Source organism: Amphiura filiformis, chromosome 11 (genome assembly GCF_039555335.1).
Source record: "Amphiura filiformis chromosome 11, Afil_fr2py, whole genome shotgun sequence".
Taxonomy (NCBI): domain Eukaryota; kingdom Metazoa; phylum Echinodermata; class Ophiuroidea; order Amphilepidida; family Amphiuridae; genus Amphiura; species Amphiura filiformis.
This window is the reverse complement of record NC_092638.1, coordinates 37,423,369-37,436,476: the sequence shown is the minus strand read 5'-3', so window position 1 is coordinate 37,436,476 and position 13,108 is coordinate 37,423,369. Positions and strand designations below refer to the sequence as shown.

Below are 13,108 nucleotides of genomic sequence, written 5' to 3'. Positions count from 1 at the left end.
TAATTTGTCATAAAATTTGTATTGTATCGTAATTTCAAAAAATGAAAATTATTTGATATCAGAAAGACATTCTTCGTATTCAGAATGCAATTCGATATGTCTGATGTGCTCTCATGTCCCACAAAAAATACTGTCGAAACGCTCAAAACGCTCATCCCATATCCCTTAAAGCAAAATAAAAAAATAACCAAATGTTGATAAAAGTTGTCTGAGGAAATATCCGTTTCACATAGAAAAAGAAGACTACTGGGCACATACCTCTGACATGACCCCGGAGGGGGTTCTCCCTTGTTAAAGGTATACGGGGATGTGCTACGGTTTTGGGGGTACCTTAGCAATTTTGGTATATCGTTTAGTGGGTTTTCAGTGGAGACATTACGCCAAATTAGGCGCATTTGGGCAAAAGTGCCCATAAAGCGCCCAATTGGAACAAATTTGAGTGCTTTTTGGGTGTTTTTTGTTGTGAAAAATTGGAATACTATAGCTATAACTTTAATAAGATGTCATTTTAAAATTGAAAATGTATCCACATTTCACTATTAACTCCATTTATAATGGCATCATCCATGTGGTTTATTCAAGACAGCGATTTAAACAATATAAAAGCTCTCGTGAGACATGTTGAATTTTGAATATATGTGATAATATCTGGCAATACTGCATAGAAGGAAATATTTTCCGAACTCAAATTTACTAAGTGTACTTTGTGTTAGGTTAATTTTTAACCTTAATATTTTTCATTCCACAACATTTTTAGGGATGTGTACTATTTTTAAGACTTGTAAAAAGCTGGTAATATCTAAATTATCATATCAAACGCAGCTATGGCAACACACATGGCTTAGAATAACACTGACCATCCCAGATGATCAAATTGAATATGAAATTAACTTTCTTTCTAATAAGATATGCTCCGTATGAAGGTGAAGTTTCATTTTCATATCTTTAAACTTAGGGTAAGACTTGTGTTGAATTTAGAATAAATAGGAAAATATCTGGCAACACTGTATAAACTGATGTTCCCCTCCAGATCAAAATAACTTTTCCATAAGGCCAATGTATCATCTCAACATGACGAGGTCGATGTATCATTTTTACATCTTTATTATAGGAATGGAATGCATGCCATGGTATTTTGGTATTTTTAAGACTTGTAAAGAGTTGAAAATATCCACATCTCACAATTAAACCCCAATTATGGCAACACCCATGTGGTTTAGAACAACACTGACCATTATAACTGATCAAATTTGATATGAAAAAAACTCTCTTTCTTATAAATGTTCCTTGAGAGGGTGAAGTTTCATTTTCACATCATTTAACTTAAGGTGAGACTTGTGTTGAATTTCGAAAAATAGGAAAATGTCTGGCAACACTGTATATACAGATGTGTTTTCCCCAAGCTCAAATGTAATTTTTTCATAAGACCAATGTATCATCTCAACATGCTGTGGTCGATGTTGAACTCGGAGCACTACCATATGGTTTATGAGCTATACAAAGTTGGTATATTTTCATACTTTGAAAAAATTGAAAAACACCCCTATTTCAAATAAATGGTATAACCCACCCTGACATCTGGTGATTATTTTTATACTTTCAATGCGGTATCTAAGGTTTGACCTATTCATACCTTATAAAGAAAACATATATTGTGTATATTAGTAACACTGGCTTCAAAACTTGACAATTTCACTGCTGAAAAATGCAAAAATTGTGAAAATAGGCCTAAAATAGACATTTGGCTGTTACCATGGCAATGGGGATATTTTCCCGAAATTTATCCCACATGTGTTAGTTTGAGGTCAAGGTCCATCAAATATGAAAGTATAAAGAAAATTTATTTTTTGACCGTGGCAACTCTATTCTCCAAAATAACAGATAGTTCCTCTTAAACATGTTCTGTAAACTCAAAGGGCCATTTTTGTTTCTTTAAAAACCTTTTAGCTCTGCTGAATCTTTAAAGAATAGTTCAGAACGTTTTTGTCCATGAACCCTAATTACAATGGTTCTTGGACAGAAAGTTTCTAAAATATTCTGAGATGGTTCTACTCTTTTTATGAGGTTCTCTAAAAAAACCTAAACAGTTTCTGTAAACCAAAAATGGTTCTTGGGAGCTCAAATAACCTTTAAAGAACTACTTTGAGTGAGGGTTCCACATAGAGGACAAAATGGTTCTATAGTCTATCCTTTCTTAAGAGTGTATGCAACTTACAACTTTCCTGCGTAAAACAGCTTTGGAAGAAACATAGTACGAACTTCATATTTGCTGTGGAGAATATATGTAACATGTGTATTCAACATTTGTATTCAACATTCAACATTTGTTAACAAAACAAACAATTTCATCTCCATATTTCAATATTCCAATTTCATCTCCATCTTCTACGAGGGATGATGATTACTTACAGCTCGTCTTGAATGGTTTACACCAGACCCTCAACTGGTGGCGCTTGTGGCGCTTGGAGTCAGTCAAAGTGGTGCACGAAGTGGCGCACGGTAATTTAAAAAAAATTTCACATAAATCTTGAACAAAAAGGGGGTGAAAAATACCCAATCTGGGCCTTTAAAAAACCTTAAAATCCATGAGCTTCCGGGGGCCCTGCCCCTGGACCCCCGATAAAGCAACACTGCACCTTACCCGCTATGCATGCACGCTACCTTGACATGTTGGCACTTCATGTGGAGCTAGTGGAGAAGGCCTGGTTTATTGTGTTCCTTATTTGACTCCAAGTCCAATCCAGTCTTATGCATCTTCAGAAGCTTTGTGCTTTTGCATTGTATTAACCCTAACGCTCAAAAATACCACAAAAAACCATGAGGAAAAATTAAGCGCATGCGTGAATCCCAGGGTCTGGGATGACGCAATCACCCTGAGTGTTATATGCTCACGGAATTGCTGCCCGGGCAGCGATAACCCGTGTAGCTACCGTCCGTGATCGTGTGGTTGGCATGCAGGGGGTCAAAGGTTCGAATCCCGGGGGTGCCAAGTGACTTCTTTGTTCATCTTCTCTCCTTTTTTGTATCTTCTTTAACTTCCAATATCAAAAAGCAGAGTTAAGTGTTAGGGTTAACCTCTCACCTCTGTAGAGCCCTGGCACTGCCAACACCCATCCCAAGTGTAATGTATGCACCCATGTATGCATGACTCAAACATGATTGCTATCAGCAATTATTTGGTCAACTTTCCAGTCTTGATTCACCATCTGATGATTTACGCTTTTTTGCTTTATGCTTTTTCATTTTATGCTTTTGCACTGTGTTTTTAATCCCACCTTTCTGTAAATTGCTATCAGCATCCACACCAAATGTTTGCATGGCTGCAACAAGATGGCCGTATGTAGGTATATATCTCTTGTAATTAGACAGCATTGACTGTATGGCTGGACGGAACACATCTGGATATAGATCAAGTTTTTGGATGATGTCTTCGAACATGTTACGGAACTCTTGCTTGAGGGCCGCATCTGTGAAATTAAGTAAATGAAAACGAGTGACATGAGTTGAAAACATCTGATGAAACAAACAAGGTTGTTTGGCACGCTTTACTCTGTTTTGAATATTTCTGAAAACATTCTTAACACTCCTACACACAGCCAGACCTTTGTAGTGGTTTTCTATGGGGAAGGAACAATGCTTAAAGTATTAAACTCTTGACTGCCAGTCCCATGCTTGAGCCTTCCGAGTGTGCTTAGATTTGGCTGATGCCTGCATAGCCTTTGAATCTGGTGACCCGGCTCATCCAAGCATACATGAAGTGCTCAACCATGGTATGGCTCAACTTCCTTTCCTGTATGCTTGCTCTATTTGCGCAAACCAAATTGTGCTGCAGTTTGCACTCACAATAAAGGGTGTTCTTAGCTTTGAAGAACCTCATTACATTTACATGAGGCATCAACATCTGGAGTTAAAGTTAAATTATTACCTGCACATTTGTACTTGGATCACTATGCAGTGTGTGTGTGTTGGAGGGGGCGACTGTGAGTATATTCTATATCATCTTGTATCCTTTTAAGGCTGATATTAATAAACTCATAATGATAACCAAAAGAGTTCCATATAAGGAGGGTAATTTAGACCTGCCAACCTACCCAAGTCAGAAAGAGGGAAATTGAGACCAAAACCTTGTTCATGTACACAAACCAGGTACGGCATATTCAAAGACTTGAGGTGTGCAATACTTTCAGAATTCAGAGAAGGTTTTGCAGGTCTGAATTTATCACAATAGACTAAAGAGAATGCTATAGCAAAATTTAAAAGTGAAATTTGCATCATTTTCTGCTGTTCTTACATTTTAAATTTGCCATCACTGAAATGTTCAGAAAACAGGACTGTCCCTCTTTTTCACTTTGGTAGACCCCAAATGAGGGACAGTTGGCAGGTCTGGTAATTTAAAAACAAAACTAACCTTGAGCTACCTGTGGTAAATTACCCTGAGGCGGCATATTCTTCACTTCAGCCTGTGTATGCAGACTGCCTGTGTCTGTATCAAGACTGTTTGTATCTGGATGACGACTGTTTGTATTTGCATGATGGCAGTTTGTATCCGCAAGAAGACTGTATGTATCTGCATCAAAGCAGTTTGTATCTGCATGAAGGTGGTTTGTATCTTCTTGAAGAGGTCTACATGTATCTGCGTGATGACAATTTGTATCTGCATCAAAGCAGTTTGTATCTGCATGAAGGTAGTTTGTATCTGTATGAAGGCAGTTTGTATCTGCATGAAGGTGGTTTGTATCCCCATGAAGGTGGTTTGTATCCCCATGAAGGCAGTTTGTATCTTCTTGAAGACAGTTTGTATCTGGATGAAAGCTGTCTGTTTCTGAATGAAAATCACTTGTATCAGCATGACAATCTTCTACTCTTTCTTGTTTAACAATAATTTGTTTTGGTCCTTTCTTCGGGCGTCTATCCTTTCCTTTCTTCGTGTGTCTATCCTTGACTTTATTCTTGAATGTTTTATAGTAAAGTCTGCAAAGGAGTGTAAAAGTAATGTTTTGTACAAAAACTAGTTATCAGAAGCCCTAAATTTGTTGTTGTAAAACAAGACTTTTTTGAAATAGTGAAAAGTTCAAGTTCAGAAAAGTTATTTTGTAAATTTCTATGAAAATAAACTGGCTTCAAAAAGAAACTTATTATTTTTCACAAGGTCATATCTTAAAATCCTGTCTATAAAAATGAACAAAAATTACACACAGGATTACTTCAATACTCTACTCTAAACACATGTCAGTAACCAAGCAGTTGTCCAACTGACACAACAGCAAAATGCACTGACATGGAACGCCTTCCTGGACCACATTCACATCCCAACAGATTTCTTTGCTGGGTTCCAATTATTCGCCTGTGAATGTGGTCCCGGAAGCTGTTCCGTGTCAGTAAATTTGACTGTTGTGTCAGTTGGACAACTGATTGGTGACTGACATGTGTTTAGAGTAGAATTGAAGTAATCATGTGTGTAATTTTGTTCATGTACATCTGAATAATTGGAACCCAGCAAAAGAAACCTGTTGGGCTGAGAATGTGGTCCAGGAAGGTATTCCATGGCAGTGCATTTTGCTGTTGTGTCAGTTGGACAACTGTTTGGTTGCAAACCAGTGTTTAGAGTAGAGTATTGAAGTAATCCTGTGTGCAATATTTGTTCATTTTTATGGAGAGGATTTTAAGATATGACCTTGTGAAAAATTATAAGTTTCTTTTTGAGGCCAGTTTATTATAAATAGAAAATAGGTAACGCCACAAAATGCACTAAATCCACTTCTATCAAATGTGTTCTTCTGTAATGTGCATTTGGCCTTCATTCATACAAACAATCATATCGCGGAGCTATACACTGCAGTGACTGCGTATAAGAAACACTATACCCCATCACAACTTCCAATGCACCATTCTGTTACATGCTGTGTGATATACTTATATGGTACTACTATTTTCAAATGTCACAACATCATGTTATCACTACTTGAAATTTGCACCATGAAAAGTGTCTTCTGCAAGTCCACACATATGCATGCAGTATTCCTCTTGCTCCACATAGGCGTAGATCCCGGGGGGATGGGGGGGATTTATCCCCCCCAATATTTTGCCAGGGGGGGATGCTCCATACAATCATCCCCCCTAAGGTTGACGCCTGAATATAGGTTTCTGATCAAATTAACCTCATATTTGCCCATTTTAGCCCCAAAAGTGCAAATTTTCGCACGCTTCGCGCGCATTTATTCCACTTTTGCACCATATTTCATCAGTTTAGCTTCAAAATATTAAATTTTTTTGCGCGCTTCGCCCGCATTTGTAACATCAACTTATTCTGTCGCCAAAAGGTGCTGGATTCACTATTCTTCAAGAATTTTTTTCAACATCATCCCCCCCAATGTCAAAAAGAAATCTACGCCACTGTTGCTCCATGTAAGATGCTAGCCACCCTGATATTAAAGAATTGTGGGCCTTTTGTGTACTTTTTTCAAAGCCCATTTTTTACTAGTTTCATCAAACATTTCCTCCCTTGCAAGTTGCCTTTCCCCTTTCCTACCATACCACTGATGAGTATAGGTATGTTTCACAATATGCCAAAATAAAAAAAATAAAAAATTCATAAAAATTACCACCAAAAATGTATTGCTCACCTGTAGCAGTACATCACATCTGGGCAAAGCGACCTGTCCGAAGCTACTCGGCAATATTCACTGCCATACTCTGCCTGTAGATTACGCTTGAGAATTTCTAATGCTGCTTTAGGCTTATGGTTTTGGTAAAACAGCTCGATGAGTTTCTCGCTTGTTTCCTTGGAAACGTCTCGGAATTTCAGTGCATCAGCGCTCATGATTTTGTGGTTGTGCTGGTAAAGCATGGAGATTTTTGTTGGAAAGTTTGGCAGGTGCTTGTCATATTTACGTCTGTAAGAAAATTGAGAAGTGTAAAATAAGTAAGTGTAAAATGGCTTTGTAGGCGCATACGTTCCCGGTAGTTAAAATAACCAAGAAAATTCTAAAACTTTCAACGGAAACTGAAGGCAAATTAATAAATATTTACCTGCTAATAAAAGTTCTGTTGTCGCAGAACATCTTAAGAACACAGGTCACAAATTGGACTCCCCCAATATCAAGATTGTTAAGAAGGAAAGCAAGTTCCTAAATCGGAATATAAAGGAGTCCATAGCCATCAGACAGGAAAAACAAGTCAAGCTCAACAGAGACGGGGGCCGGGATCTTCCAAGAATTTACGACTGTCTTCTAGAAACACCAAAATCACCCAAGTGAAGAAGACAGTCAGCCAGTCATTACTGTCTGAGGATGGTAACTGTTAGTTACCGAAAATATTAGCAGGTAAATATTTATTTATTTGCCTTCAGTTTCTGTTGAAAGTTTTAAAATTTTCTTGGTTAAGTGTAAAATCTTTGAATGTATAGATGAGTTGACCTCAATGTTTTATAAGGCAAGGGACTGGTATATCGATATGCTTAAGCGAACTGCATACAACCACTACACTGTTAAATAGCCTTATTGTGATGTGGCGGGAGTTTTAAAAGCACAAGTCCTGAACAAAACATGATGCGCGTGCATACTGCCAGGCAAGGAACAATGGGAATTGCTAACAAACTGCCTGGCAATGATGTCACAAGTCAACTTATCTATACTATGATCAACTCGCAATAGGCGCGAATTATTCGGTTTTTGTTACTACGTGAGTCAATAAAGTCCCAACTAACGCTCCTGTAAATTCACAAAAGCGTGCATCCATCATGCTATACATAAGCGCAGTTCACGTAGGTGCTGCGTCCCAGCTGTGTGTACGCCACTCTATATCAATCCATGCTAGTCATGCTATTACAAGCTAGTCAGAGTATAAGTCTGCTATTGTACATAGATTGAAGATGAGTACAGCTTACGTAAAAAGTCTTTAATTGAGGGTGCCCTGGAAAAAAGTGCTTGTGTTAAACAGCAGTGAAGGAAGACAGGGTTGGTTGGTCTGTTGGGATGCACCCTCAAAATACAAATATTACAAATTGCAGGCCCTAGAGATGTGGTTTTAACGATGATAGGTCATTTTGAAGGGTGAAAGTGTTTAATATAATCAAACAAGAACAACGAAAACATATTTCAATCACCTTATACATGAAATCTATTTATTTCTATGTTAAAAATATCAAAGATAAAGTTTCATTTTGATGTGTGCAAAAAGCTGGGAACATGAGCCCTATAACCACCCCCCTTCACCGGGATATCACAATTGGGCTACTCAAGTTGAAATACATACAGTCCCTATGAAAGACATGACCTTAATCTTCCACACAAGGGGCAGTGTGGATTTCAAATGGGGTTAACTGAATGGGTGACTCAATTTGAAATCTACACTCCCTGTTTGGAAGATTAAGACCATGTCTTCCACAGGGGGTGTATGAATATCCCAATTCTATTAATTACCTGCTTTTCCTTGCTGTGACAGTTTGCTGCACAGTTACTGTAAATCTGGCACGGCAATCAGTGTTTTTGGTTGGATTCTTTCTCTTTTTGTTGGTGTTGACACCTCTTGGTCTGGTGTTGTGCTGACATCTATACTTTTTCTATATTTCAAACAGACAGGAAGACAAGAAAGAAGAAGAAGTATCAGAGAGACAGAGAAATATACAGAGAAACAATGAACTCTTCTGAGGCAGATATAGCCATCTTAATGCTCTGCGTGCTAGCCATGCGCTTCAAAAAAAAAAAAGTTCAAGTTTTGAAATATTTTCTCAAAATATCAAGAGCTATCTTAATAACTACTGAACCAATACTAGGCTTGTTTGTATTCATTTTAATGCATTTTTCATGCTGATTCCAAAAATGGTCATGAAAATTTACATTTCTGAAATTTTTGATTTTTTTTTTTAAATTTGAAACTTGTTGTCTGCAGTCGACACCCGCATGAAGAGAGTGAAATTAAAGGTTTATATATTCAGGGATCCCAGCAAAAGTGTTAAAAATCAAAATTGTGCATAAATTGCCTAAAAGTGAAGAATAAGTCATTAAAATTGTCATTAGGTATTTTTGAAGTGAAAAAATTGGCAAAAATGCGGAAAACAGCAGTATTTTGCAAACAACCCCATTCAAATACATGTACATAGCTAATTTCTCTACTTAAGTAGAGAAATTACAGATTCATGTAAAAGGTCTTATTTTTTTCTTTAATACACATAGTTAACTATGGGCTTAACCACTAGCAAGCTATGTTAGCACATCTGTGACACTAACAAAGGTGCCAAAATCTAAATTTTGATAATCAAATAGGCCTTTAATAGTTTGTCTTAGAACTAGCCCGTTCTCTAACCGTGATGCCTCTCGAACAGCGAGCGGAGCGAGCAGCGAGACAGGTATCAGAGTACAGCTCAGAAGCCAGTGCTAGTTTGTCTCAAAGCCTTTCCCAAGTTGAAAACCTAATGCGGAATGCATTTGTTTGTTTGTTTTTACTTTACTCTTTTTAATCAAATTGTGGGATGAACCTTTTGACAAGAATATGCCAGGCAATACATACAAATGTACAGAGTGCAAGACCATTGTAAGTGCAGCAGAATGTAATAGCTGCCTTATGTAAAACTTTTTATGATGCTCTCTAAGCGAACCCAAGATATCACAGATTATCACCTTTGTGGGAAGTAAATTTATTGAAATGTCGCAAATGGCAGCTATTACATTCTATTTCACTTACGATAGTTTTGAACTCGGCCCACAAAATAGTTTCCCTGTAGTCGATATGAAGAATTGTATTCAGATCTACAACTTAAGATATTTAGCCTGTAAATACCAATCTAAACATACCTTAAAAGCAACCACCTTCCCACTCCTGATATATGTATTCATTACTCTCCATGTAATAAATGATGATTGATTGAATGCTTCCAGCCATGACTGCACCTCCTCCTCACTCTTTAGTTGCAGTCTCAAGGTGGCTTCAAAGGCCTCATCAATATTGGATGAAACTGAGCTTGTATCATGAAGATGACAAAGATGGTAGTTATACCCCAGGGGTAAAATATCCTGAGAAATAGCAAAAAACACAATAAAGTGATGAGATATGAAAAGGACCCATATGAATATTGACCCAGGTCTTATGATGAGTGTCACCCCCAGGGGTGGAAATATTTTTATTATATACTTTGTTTTCCTTCATTTGACGCTACTTGGGGGACATATCTTCATGGCTTTTCAAGATATGTCCATTTCAGACCAAAAGGTTAGTCAGTAAGTAAGTTAGTAAGTACGAGCAAGTAACATACACTATTATAGGCTGATAACCATTTCATGGTTCAGCAAAAAGAGAGAAAAGGAGGAAAAGGAAAAAAGGAAAAGGAAATAAAGTAAAGGAAAGAATGGGAAAGGAAGGAAAATGGTAAAAAGAGAAAAAGGGCCAAAAGTGAAAGAAATCCAAGAGAAAGGAAACAAGTACAAATTAAAAAAGGGGGGGGGACTGAATAAAAAACAAAACAAAAGGGGTGTCTGAAGAGGGATGGGGAAGGAAAAGAGGAGGGGGAAGGAAAAGAGGAGTGGGAAGGAAAAGAGGATGGGGAAGGAAATAGTAAAAAAGAGGGGAAGAAGACAACTGGAGTGAAAACAAAACCATTTACTTTTAGTATGGGGGGAGGGGGGGGGCAAACATTAGGTTTCACTACCTGGAGAGAATTCATCAAAAATTGAATTCTCTCCTGTGGTTCATATCTGTCTATGAGTTGACCAGATCACAAGGTTTTATTATAGCTAGAGACAGTGTATAACTCGCAACCTATGGATTATGAGTCGGGCGCCTTATCCACTCGGCCAGTAGATGGAATACAGATATAAAAAGTTTTTAATTTAAAGGAAATCACTGCCAACCGTTGTTACCAAAAATATGTAAATGAGGATCATGGTGGTGGTGGCGGAGCAAGACAAGTGTTGGAACACGTTCTTCAAATTTAAATAATCATGTCACATTAAAAAACTAGAATTTTGCAGTTCTCGACTTGCGCAGGTTTTTAACCGGGGCAATTTCACTTGACCCCAAAATGACCTTCACATTGCTTGCCTTGGTAAGGTGGTCATTCCCACCAAATTTCATGAACCTGCAACAGCCTATGCTGATTTGACCCTCACCTCACCTCACCAGGCTGTGTTCGACCATTGTTGGACGTAGCCCTCTTCATGATTCTTCCACTGTTCTGATTTGACTCAAATTTGATTCAAATCAAGATTTGATTCAAATAACCCCAAAATGCCCTTGACATTTTTTTTTTTTCTTGTTTCGATAGTCATTCCCACAAAATTTCATAAAGCTATAATAATCTGAATAATTTGAATTTTGACCCCGAATGTCCCTAAATGACCTTGACATGTTTTGTCTCACTAGGGTGGTTGTTCCCACCAAATTCCATATGCTATATTTAGCATATTTTGCACTGAAAATCTAATAGGTCAAGAACTTCTGGCTGCGCTACTCCCCACCAAGTCACATCACTGTAACCCATACGGCTGTTCACAAGGTATTTTGCTTAATATTCATAAATTATGCAATTAGCAATTGCGACAAAAATCTATTAGAATTTGAAAACTGCCAATTGCCACCCCTCCACCAAATTGCATCACTATATACCTTTCCAGTTTCGAGAAATTGCACTCGCAACCTTGGACAGACGGACGGACAGAATGTCGTACAGACAACCAGGAAACATAATACCTCCGGTGGAGGCATAAAAATTGGTGGTACATATAAATGATGTCACCGGACTTACCTTCAAATTCTTTGGTATCTCCATATCGTTACAATCATCAATATTACTCTTGATGGGTTTCGCACCATCAGCGGGACTTGTAGCCGTTGTTTCCATTTTACATTACAGTTATCCTGTGTATTTTGAATAAGAAATGTTATAAAGAAATGTGCATAATTAGAAGTTAAAGAAACTTAATGAACTGTGGTTATGGTTATGTGATACAAAAACCAAATAATTTTCATCAGTTATAAGCTGAATCGTGCACAATTTGAATCTGCCAAATCCAACATGGCGCTACTCTAACTTGAGATGAGACACAAGCGCAGCACCTTAGACCACTCAGCCATTTCACCCTCACTTTAATATGTTAACTTTCAAAAAATCACTTATGATTGTGAGAAAATTGTGTTAATTTGTCCTTTTGGACACTTGACACAAAAACCCAGAGTTTTTCGGAACTAGAGATAGATGTCGTTGGTGGCGTCTGGCCAGATGAAGGGGGCTATACCCGGCTAGACCCCGCGACGTCACGGGTCCAGTAGAGCTGTTGATTAAATGCACTTTTTTGGCCCAGATCTATGCTGTTTGATTTTGTATATTTATCAGCAGTGGCAGCACCAGGAATTTTTTTTCGGGGGCATTGGGGGAAAAGTGAATTTCAGGGAGGCAAAATTGGAAAAAATTGCGCAAAAAGTTATAGGGCTGTGCAATAATTATGAGCCCTGGGGAGGGTAGAATTGGGAGAGGGGCAAGAAATTTTGGCGAGCTGAAAGGGGGGGCAAGAAATTTTTGGCCAGCCTGGCCTAAAAAGGCTTAAGAAAACAGGCTTAGGAATGCAAATTTTCCTGCTCGCTGCACTCGCATCATATATCATAGCCGAGAGGGGCAAGCGATTTTTGGCAGGCCGAGAGGGGGGGCAAGCGATTTTTGGCATGTCGTCCAAAATTTTACCCCTCCCCCCAGGGCTCATAATTATTGCACAGCCCCTTAAATAACTACGTAAATAAAGCATTGAACAATAAAGTAAATAAGTAAACAGAAAATATATAAATAAGTAAATAAATAAGTACATCCAATCTCCCTTGATCACTATGCTATCTGGCTATGTGATCTCCATAGAAAGAACATGTATTTAATGCACTGAAATATTTACAGACCATCACTGTGTGACATGGTGTAATCAAAGCCATCATTCAGTGTTATTGCCCAATTAATTTTAAATCATTATTTTGCTACCTCAATGTAAGCACTTTCAACATTCAATCCAAAATTACATAATTCACTTATCCAAACTTTTCACTTATCCAGCCAATGCAAAGTCCAATCATGATAAGGATAATGAACTGAGTGCAATGCATTCGTCAAGATAATCGCACGCGCCGTGGAGTT

At 37.9% G+C, this 13,108-nt stretch overlaps 1 protein-coding gene and 1 long non-coding RNA gene across 3 annotated transcripts in view; both read right to left on the bottom strand.

Moving 5' to 3' along the window:
• Window positions 1–1,753: 1,753 nt before the first annotated feature.
• Window positions 1,754–11,697, bottom strand: LOC140163661 (uncharacterized). The gene is made up of 6 exons (XM_072186976.1): window positions 11,599–11,697; window positions 9,792–10,010; window positions 8,421–8,560; window positions 6,624–6,893; window positions 4,409–4,971; window positions 1,754–3,467 (listed from the first exon to the last, which is right to left on the bottom strand). The coding sequence occupies exons 1-6, from the start codon at window positions 11,695–11,697 to the stop codon at window positions 3,181–3,183; spliced, it is 1,578 nt and encodes a 525-aa protein (XP_072043077.1). The 3' UTR covers window positions 1,754–3,180.
• Window positions 11,698–11,742: 45 nt separating this feature from the next.
• The window catches only part of LOC140164810 (uncharacterized), a 59,474-nt gene continuing 58,108 nt past the window's right edge, over window positions 11,743–13,108 (bottom strand). For both annotated transcript variants that reach the window (XR_011860581.1, XR_011860582.1), the window contains one exon: window positions 11,743–11,850. This is a non-coding gene — a long non-coding RNA (uncharacterized lncRNA). The remainder of the gene's footprint in view (window positions 11,851–13,108) is intronic.

Excerpts from the sequence above, each read along its gene's own strand:
- LOC140163661 (XM_072186976.1), bottom strand. The coding sequence starts at position 11,697 with ATGCCTCCACCGGAGGTATTATGTTTCCTGGTTGTCTGTACGACATTC. Across the intron at positions 10,011-11,598 it reads AATTTCTCGAAACTGGAAAG|GATATTTTACCCCTGGGGTA; the intron begins GTATATAGTGAT and ends GCTATTTCTCAG. Across the intron at positions 6,894-8,420 it reads GTCACAGCAAGGAAAAGCAG|ACGTAAATATGACAAGCACC; the intron begins GTAATTAATAGA and ends ATTTTCTTACAG.